This window comes from Fragaria vesca, linkage group LG3 (assembly GCF_000184155.1).
Source record: "Fragaria vesca subsp. vesca linkage group LG3, FraVesHawaii_1.0, whole genome shotgun sequence".
NCBI classification, from domain to species: Eukaryota; Viridiplantae; Streptophyta; class Magnoliopsida; order Rosales; family Rosaceae; genus Fragaria; species Fragaria vesca.
The window spans coordinates 25,310,380-25,319,432 of NC_020493.1; the positions used below are offsets into that span (position 1 = coordinate 25,310,380).

The 9,053-nt window shown below is 39.0% G+C and overlaps 4 protein-coding genes across 4 annotated transcripts; 2 read left to right on the forward strand and 2 right to left on the reverse strand.

Moving 5' to 3' along the window:
• Nucleotides 1-465: 465 nt before the first annotated feature.
• Nucleotides 466-1,162, reverse strand: LOC101307677 (major allergen Pru av 1-like). The gene has a single exon (XM_004295032.1). The coding sequence runs from the start codon at nt 1,104-1,106 to the stop codon at nt 624-626; it is 483 nt and encodes a 160-aa protein (XP_004295080.1). The 5' UTR covers nt 1,107-1,162; the 3' UTR covers nt 466-623.
• Nucleotides 1,163-1,623: 461 nt separating this feature from the next.
• Nucleotides 1,624-2,405, forward strand: LOC101307972 (major allergen Pru av 1-like). Its single transcript, XM_004295033.1, has one exon. It carries the CDS (start codon nt 1,757-1,759, stop codon nt 2,237-2,239), a length of 483 nt encoding a protein of 160 aa, XP_004295081.1. The 5' UTR covers nt 1,624-1,756; the 3' UTR covers nt 2,240-2,405.
• A 2,821-nt stretch (nt 2,406-5,226) lies between these two features.
• On the forward strand, nt 5,227-7,809 carry LOC101313688 (receptor-like protein kinase ANXUR1-like). The gene has a single exon (XM_004296197.1). It carries the CDS (start codon nt 5,227-5,229, stop codon nt 7,807-7,809), a length of 2,583 nt encoding a protein of 860 aa, XP_004296245.1.
• Nucleotides 7,810-8,227: 418 nt separating this feature from the next.
• Nucleotides 8,228-8,833, reverse strand: LOC101308268. Its single transcript, XM_004295034.1, has 2 exons — nt 8,753-8,833; nt 8,228-8,627 (listed from the first exon to the last, which is right to left on the reverse strand). The coding sequence occupies exons 1-2, from the start codon at nt 8,805-8,807 to the stop codon at nt 8,320-8,322; spliced, it is 363 nt and encodes a 120-aa protein (XP_004295082.1). The 5' UTR covers nt 8,808-8,833; the 3' UTR covers nt 8,228-8,319.
• Between the last annotated feature and the right edge of the window lie 220 nt (nt 8,834-9,053).

Below are 9,053 nucleotides of genomic sequence, written 5' to 3' on the forward strand. Positions count from 1 at the left end.
TCTTACTCTTTCTGTTTTGATCGTATTGGAGACTCATGCTCTTTGTTACTAGCTTTTCAGCCTTGCGTTGTAGGGTTTGTAATTCGGGCTTGCCCATTAATTAATGAATTATTCATTTACTACACAAAAAAAAAAAAAAACATAAGACACTAGTTATGTCAATTCGTAATCCGAGTGAGGAACCGATCCCTGCACCCAAGGACACAATAATGTGATCTTTTTCTTTTCCTGATTGTAATTAAATCCCGGCCACATCGAAATTACTAACCATCCGTTTAACTGATGAAAATCAATTTGCAGCGAAACAGCTTTCAAATTTTAATTCGTTGGTACTAATGAATGTAGGCCCTGTCAAATAACTGAAATAAGTCTTAAGGATTTGAAAGTCGACATTTTGATTCTCTTGTAGACCAAGTTTGAAAATCTGAGATACTAAACGCACGCAGCACATAAGCTTTGCAAGTTAACAAGAAAAAATTGATTAACAGAAGATTCTTATTATTATAGTTGAAAATAAACACAACAATCAATTCATATATATTCCAAGTGGAATAAGATGATGATGGAATGAAGTTGGAAGATCATGAAAAACTGAACAGCAAGCTGAGGACATGCAATTAAGTTTAACAGTATTCATTAGGATTGGCCAGGAGGTAGTCTTCAACAAGCTTGAAGAGGTGGGATGCCTTCTCTTTGCCAGCCTTAACATGCTCCTCTTTGATCTCCACATCACCTTTGGTGTGGTAGTTGCTTGTGCTCTTGATGACGGAGCCTCCATCGGAAGATGCCACCAATTTGGTCTCGTATGAGATCTTCTCAATCTTGTCCGACAAGGCATCTCCTTCGACCAAACTGTAGCTGTACGCAAAGTTGTCTTTGTCAATCCCATCGATCTTGTGGGTCACTGAGCCGAACTGGCTGCCCTCACCGAAGGTGATCTTCTTGATGGTTCCTACGCCTCCATCTCCTTCAATGATTTCAGCACACTTCACTGCTTGTGGAGCAATCTTTGGGATGAGGTTATCGGCATCAAGGATAAAAGCCTTGAACAATCTAGGTGGTGGGATGACTGAGGTGAACTCGGTTTCATATGTGAAGACACCCATTATCAGTTTATGGAAGTGACACAAGAAAAGAAGAGCTATAAGAGAATTGGTGTTTGGGTTGTGAGAGAAGAGAATGATATGGGTGGTATTTATAGAATAGTACTCGACCATGAGTTGAGATAGTAGCTGGTTGAGTGTCCCTGCTGCATGTGGATGCTAGTATAATTCTCTTGGATGGTCAAAGAAAGCACCCCAGCCCCAATTAATTGGCTTGATTGAATCGGTCGGTGTGCTAGTACTAGACGACCAAAAACTACAGAAAGAGAATGGGGCTGTGTTCTAGATGTTCTTATTTCAACTTAGCTTTGAGTTTTCAATAGTTTCCTTAAGTGTCCGCACAAATTAATGTAGGGCAGTCAACATTGGCTATCCCATATTATTTTTTCTTTGGTTCAAGACTTTACAATCAAATGAATGCTCATTTTTCTTTCACATCAGACTTACACAACATTGCAATGAAAAGTCTATTTTCACGTTCTTTGTAAATTCCATAGCCTAAAGCTCAAACTTTGATCTACAGGGTGAGCTATTTCACCCCTTTAACCTATAAATACCACCTTCAGGGCTTACACTTTCTCACACCAATACCAATACTCTCTTTGCTTCCTCCACATTTCAGTCTTCTCATCTTAAGCTTGCAAACGATTATCATGGGCGTGTTCACTTATGAAACCGAGTTCACCTCTGTCATCCCACCCCCAAGACTCTACAAGGCCTTTGTTCTTGATACTGATAACCTCATCCCCAAGATTGCCCCACAGGCTGTGAAGAGCACAGAACTCGTTCAAGGTGATGGAGGTGTTGGAACCATCAAGAAGATCCACCTTGGTGAAGGAAGCGAATACAGCTATGTGAAGCATCAGATTGATGGACTTGACAAAGACAACTTTGTTTACAACTACAGCATCATTGAAGGTGATGCTATCGGAGACAAGGTCGAGAAGATCTCGTACGAGATTAAGTTGGTGGCGTCTCCAAGTGGAGGTTCCATCATCAAGAGCACAAGCCACTACCATTGCAAAGGAGAGGTTGAGATCAAGGAAGAGCATGTCAAGGCCGGAAAAGAAAGAGCTGCTGGTTTGTTCAAGATCATTGAAAACTACCTTTTGGGAAACCCTGATGCATACAACTAAATCGAACCATGATAGCGCTACTGCATTATAGTCTCCTTTTGTCATTGGTGTGGCTTTGATATCACTTTCCTTTCTTTTCAACCAAGACGTTTGTTTTGGCTTTGCATTTTGGTTTATGGCGAATTGTAATAATATTGGATTTGATTTAGCCAAATAAAGAATAGAATTGAAACTTGTTTAGTCCTTGTGGTTTAAAGTCGACATCTGTTTAGCCCTTGTGGTTTTATTTTAATCTGAATAGTCTTTAAAGTCACAATTTTTCATCTAAATAGTCCTTATGGTTTTATTTTAATCTGAATAGTTCTTAAAGTCATGATTTTTCATCCAAATAGTCATTTCAACAATTTCTCAGTTAAAGGCCATAAGGACTATTTGGATGAAAAAATTATGACTTTAAAGACTATTCAGATTAAAATAAAACCATAAAGACTATTTAGATGAAAAATCGTGACTTTAAGGACTATTTAGATTAAAATAAAACCATAAAGACTATTTAAATGAAAAATCATGACTTTAAAGACTATTTAGATTAAAATAAAACCATAAGGACTAAACAAATGTCGACTTCAAACCACAAGAACTATACAATATTTTACCTAAAGAATAAATTGATGGTACTCTGAACTTTGGCGAGTGATTATGTACTGTTCTTAATCACATCTGCAAAATATACCTGTCACTTCAACTTCAATTCGGATTTATGATTTATAAGGGCATTCGCAAAATATACCTATCACTTCAACTTCAATTCGGATTTATGATTTATAAGGGCATTCGCAAAATATACCTGTCACTTCAACTTCAATTCGGATTTATGATTTATAAGGGCATTCGGATTTATGATTTATAAGAACGCAAACCCCTTGGCAACAAATTATGACATAGGCTATCCCCTCTTGAGGAGACCTTAAGCAAGCACCCCTCCAAAGTGCAATGGAGGTCACTAGCCTAGGCCATGAGTCTTCTTATCGCCCATTGACCCCATCCAGGTAAGTATGTTCCACCGTTGTTACTCCTTTTCGTTTATACCTCTTACCCTTGTCTCTTTTCTCTTGTTCTCGATGTGGGATGCATGCGGAACCGTATCTACCAGTTGCTACAACTCTGATAATGAATAAAAATCTCACACGGCCACATCTCTGATATATGAATAATGATTCAAACCTCGAGTCCCTATCTACCCATAAAACTAAGAGTTTGAATTTACATAACAAGCTCAACCCGTTTGTTTTATGTCCAATCATCATTACTAGTTACAAATGGCTCTTCTCCAATGTGTTATACATATGCCTCCATTTTGCAGCTTGATGATCAACTCGAAACATCAATACATACTAGTTAATAATGGCTCTTCTCTAAGTGTGTTACATATCCCTCCATTTTGCGGCTTGATGATCAACTCATCTGTCTTTTAAAGATGATCAGTGTGATTGTCACATGAAGCAAAAGAATTGGTATTTGTTCATCTCATCTGTCTTTTAAAGATGATCAGTGTGATTGTCACATGAAGCAAAAGAATTGGTATTTGTTTTGGTAGGATGCGCCAAGCTTTGCTGTAATGCAACGTTTACAGCAACGCTAAGATGACACGTGTGAATCCTAATAGTAAGCTATTGTGATAGATTCACCTCTTACAAAAAGTAATTTAATATCATGTGAACACTTAGTCCACATATCAGATATTAAACTGATAAAAACAGATACTTCACTTGATCTTAACCAAAAGGACGAGAAAAATATGATTTTGTAGGTCTTCGACCGTCTTTTTTATACCCAACACTAGTCTCCTACTGCTTTCAAGTAACCGATGTGGGATTGTGAGTGCTTTTTTATTTTATTTTAATTTTTTTTTTCTTTTTGATGTACGTGCTTCTGCAGTTTGTACTTCTCCACAACCTCATAACAACCACAAATCAATGAATAGTACATCAAATGTAGAAGTGCTTTGGTTAGAATCTTCTGGTCCTTCTTATCGCTGCATACATAGTTTTGGTACTTTTTTTATTTTCCATAGCTTAGTTCGACCAGAAAGACTCCTAGTAAGACAAGGATTGCTCTCTTAATCTCTTAACCGGGAATTTAAAAGGCAAAGCAAATCAATCAACCATGCTGCTCACCAAAAAACAACTCAAACAACAAGAATAATCAGCAGGTAATGGTACTTCATTAGGTGCATCGCATTAGTAATTCTTGTTTTGGTCGAGCTTTCAGAGTCAACTATTTGATGTAAGATGAATCATATTACTGATACAAGTATGACGTCTACCTACCTCTAACAAGGCGATGAAGTTGCTCAAATAATGCAGCTTTTCTGTTGAACCTCAAAGTTGGTCTGATATGAGTGATTTAGGAGGGTATATTGTATATGAAATTAGTGAAACTTTATAAAAAAGTCTATGGAATTTAAATTAACTCTTATTATTTATTAATACAATTATACAAAACTGACGTCTACCCGACCTCCCAAAAAAGAAAATTAAATTAAATTGAAGAAGAAGATGAATGTTACAATAATTTGGAAAGGTAAGGTAAATGTAGGACCACTCCCTTGCATGAAACCTAAAGAAACGCCAAGGCACTCGATTCTGATCTTTAAAAGAGCATTGTGGCGTTTCTCTCTCTCTGAATTACTCCATCGAGTAACTACCTCCTATCCTAACGTTAGTCCATGTCGAACCAAAAACGCAGGCACAAGAAAACCAAACCAGAAAGAAAGAAAAATGTTACACAGAAAATGAGAAACAAACCACCGTCTAGTTTGTGATCTTGAATCACTTCCTACATTTTAATTTCCAGGTAAATCTTTAATCTATTACTTCCTATGAAACCAAACTACGTACTTTGTTTTTGATTCAGAGCCATTGTGATCAAACTTCACCAAGTACAGGAAAACATACTTTGTTCTTGTTCCTCCTTGTTTTCCTGTACTCTGTTTCATATCCTCTCTATTTTTCAATTCCATCACAAAAGGGTTTCTCATTTCAGCTATGATCTCCAACACCCGGGTCTTATTTTCTCTGATCTTATTATCTCTAAGCACAATTCAAGTTCTTAGCGCAGACTCAAATTCTTCCAATCCTTACATTCTTTCTTGTGGCTCTTCAAAAGGTGGCACCGATTCCGATGGCCGGAAATGGTCATCGGATTCCCAGTTTATTTCCGGGAATTCCACAACGGCAAAGGCCCAATACCAAGACCCTTCTCTTCCTTCCGAAATCCCCTACATGTCTGCAAGAATCTTCAGCTCTTCTTGCTCATTCAAATTCTCTGTTTCACCAAAGCAACGCCATTGGCTCAGACTCCATTTCTACCCTTCTTCCTATAACAACCTCGACAAATCCAACTCGTATTTTGATGTAACTGCAAATGGATTTACTCTCCTCAAGAACTTCAGCGCCTCCATCACAGCTCAGGCTCTCACGCAGGCCTACATTGTCAAAGAATTCTCACTCATTCCTATTGAGTCCGGGAATCTCAACATCACCTTCACCCCCTCTTCATCTCATAATAACTCATATGCTTTCGTCAACGGTATTGAGGTCATACCTATGCCGGAGTTATTCCAAACCGCCAACTTGGTTGGATTCAATGACAAAACAATCGATGTACAAAGCTCTACCCTTCAAACCATGTTTCGGCTCAATGTGGGTGGACAGTATGTTGGGCCAGCAAACGACTCTGCTGGGCTTAGCCGGACATGGTATGACGATTCGCCTTACTTGTTTGGTGCTGCATTTGGTGTCACATCTCAGGCTGAGAAGAATGTCACGATTCAATACTCTAAAAATGTGTCAGATTCTTTTGCACCTGTTGATGTTTACAAAACAGCTAGATCAATGGGACCTGACTCGAAGGTGAATTCGAATTACAATCTCACATGGGTTTTCCAAGTGGATGCTAATTTCACCTATGTTGTGAGGTTTCATTTCTGTGAGCTTTATCTCACCAAGGTCAATCAGAGAGTGTTTGATATATATGTGAACAACCAAACTGCCCAGCAGGATGCAGATGTTATCATATGGGCCGGGAAGATTGGAGTTCCTGTTTATAAAGATTATGCAGCTTATGTGAAAGATCAAACTGGTGATGATGAACTGTGGGTGGCATTGCACCCAACTGTGTCAATGAAGCCTCAGTACTATGATGCAATACTTAATGGATTGGAGATATTTAAGATCAATGATACTCGTGGCAACTTGGGTGGCCTCAACCCTGTGCCGTCTCAGATGCTTCAGGATGCTGAGGCAGCCGCGGCTGGGGCCAATGATCCCACCCCACGGGCAGCAGGATCAAAGAATAAGGGTTTGGTAATTGGTGGAGTCACTGGTGGGGCTGCTGGTGTTGTTGTAGCTGCTGCGGTCTGCTTTTTTGTATACCATAGGAAGAAGAAATCACATGAGTCCGGAGCTGGGGCTTGGTTGCCGCTGTATGGTACCTCTACCACAATAACTTCTCGAAAGAGTGGTACTAATAGCGGTAGTACTAGCCATGTTTCGAGTCTGGCTGCTGGTCTGTGTAGGCATTTCTCATTATCCGAGATCAAACATGGTACCAAGAACTTTGATGAGTCTGAAGTTATTGGGGTTGGAGGGTTTGGGAAGGTTTACAAAGGGTTGATTGATGGCTCAACGAAAGTGGCTATAAAGAGATCCAATCCATCTTCTGAACAAGGAGTTAATGAGTTCCAAACTGAAATCGAGATGCTTTCAAAGCTTAGGCACAGGCATTTGGTTTCATTGATTGGTTATTGTGAAGAAGATGGCGAGATGATTTTGGTTTACGATTACATGGCTAATGGGACTCTTAGGGAGCACCTTTACGAGCATGACAAGCCTCCCTTGTCGTGGAAGCAAAGGTTGGAAATTTGTATAGGAGCTGCAAGGGGACTGCATTATCTTCATACTGGTGCAAGGTACACAATTATTCACAGAGATGTTAAAACCACAAATATTCTCTTGGATGAGAATTGGGTTGCTAAAGTGTCTGATTTCGGGTTATCCAAAACGGGGCCTAATCTCCAGCAAACCCATGTTAGTACAATGGTGAAGGGTAGCTTTGGATACTTGGACCCTGAATACTTCCGCAGGCAACAACTGACTGAAAAATCAGATGTTTACTCATTTGGGGTAGTTCTATTCGAAGTCTTGTGTGCAAGGCCAGCACTCAATGCTACATTGCCTAAGGAGCAAGTTAGTCTTGCAGATTGGGCGTTACACTGTCGAAAACGGGGAACTCTTCATGAAATCATTGATCCACGTCTTAAGGAGACACTAATGAATCCTGAATGTCTTAAAAAGTTCACAGAGACAGCTGAGAAGTGTTTATCTGATCATGGACTAGAACGTCCTTCCATGGGTGATGTGCTTTGGAACCTCGAGTTTGCTCTTCAATTGCTTGGACATCCTGGTGAGGAAAGTGTTGTAACTGAAGTTAAAGCAAATGATGCTTATGCTGTGCAAAATGCCGCTGTCGCCATTGAAGAAGAGAGCAGTACTGCAGGTGTGCCTGTCGATGGGTTGACCAATAGTACTGTTGTTTTTTCACAGTTTATGAATCAACAAGGAAGATGATGAGCAGGACAATAATCAATCATGTGATTAGTGTTATGCCTGAGTTTATTTACTTTTTTTGTATGCTTAGGAGTTTTGTCTTGTAGATTGTGTATACAGACAACTGAAGCTATTAGAAAAGCTTTGGGGGATACACATGCCATTGTGTATACATACAACTGAAACTATTAGAGGTTGAAGAACTAACTTGTCGCTTTTTCGTTCATTTCGCTTTCTTTCTTTCAGCTTTCATTTGATACATTGATATATGTACCATATGGACACTATCATTTTTGGGAGCTGATCCATCTGTATGGATATATGTTAACTGCACCGGAGCATATTTCCTTTTCTTTTTAGTTTTTCATGTTTTCCTTAAAGAAAAAAAAAAAACTATGATGGAGCATAGATTGCAGCTTTTGTTTTCAAAACACAGCAATGTAAGTAGGCTACATACTAAGCTAAGCTTTGAAAAGACTTATAAGTACTCTATTTTCTGGACTATTAATAATCAGAAGTTTGGCTTTTCAATTAGCAAAACTTGGCAGATTTGAAAGAAAGGGGGTACATGAAGGAGTTAGAATAAGTGAAACTGATGCTCTGGCTGGTCTTCAAAGGCTTGCCTCCATTGACCAAGCAATCATCAAATGAGAGCCTCTTGAACATGGTCGGGTTTATGACTTTTGTCGAGGCAAACCAACCACAGTGGAGATGAATATTTGAAGGAGCACATGACACAGGATTAACACAGGTGTTCACAATCTGTACTATGTACCTTGGAATCCCAGATGTGGTGTCTATGCTTTGTAAGATGCTTATGTCTCTATTTGCACAGCTTCCTGTTCACAAAAATTAGTTAGCTCTAAACGAGATCGAGGAAAGTACACAAATTTTTGAGGATAAGTACTAATCAGATCATGGGTACGTATGTGTTATAGGAAAATGAAAAAGATGGGATCTTCACCATGATACAAAAGCTTTCTGTGACTTGATGAGTCACCCTTTTCTGAACAATTCATTCTTGCTGAGTGGTTGCAAGAATCTCCATGAAATGAAAACAAGAGCTTGTTTAAAGGACCTGTAGAAAGGAAATGTATTCATGTCGATTACACATAATGTGCATATGTACTAGGAACTTTGTATGAGAATTTATATACATGGAATTATGGATAAAGATTAATTGGGAGGTACCAGAATGTGTTCCAAGATTGCAGAACATAATGATGGAAATGAGGAGCAAGTAGATGAGGAAAAACACATGAAAA

What these genes read in the sequence shown, in the direction of transcription:
- LOC101308268 (XM_004295034.1), bottom strand. Translation starts at nt 8,807, where the DNA reads ATGAATTGTTCAGAAAAGGGTGACTCATCAAGTCACAGAAAGCTTTTG. An exon ending in CAGAAAGCTTTTGTATCATG is followed by an intron (nt 8,628 to 8,752) that starts GTGAAGATCCCA and finishes TTTTGTGAACAG; the next exon opens with GAAGCTGTGCAAATAGAGAC.
- LOC101313688 (XM_004296197.1), top strand. Translation starts at nt 5,227, where the DNA reads ATGATCTCCAACACCCGGGTCTTATTTTCTCTGATCTTATTATCTCTA.
- LOC101307677 (XM_004295032.1), bottom strand. Translation starts at nt 1,106, where the DNA reads ATGGGTGTCTTCACATATGAAACCGAGTTCACCTCAGTCATCCCACCA.
- LOC101307972 (XM_004295033.1), top strand. Translation starts at nt 1,757, where the DNA reads ATGGGCGTGTTCACTTATGAAACCGAGTTCACCTCTGTCATCCCACCC.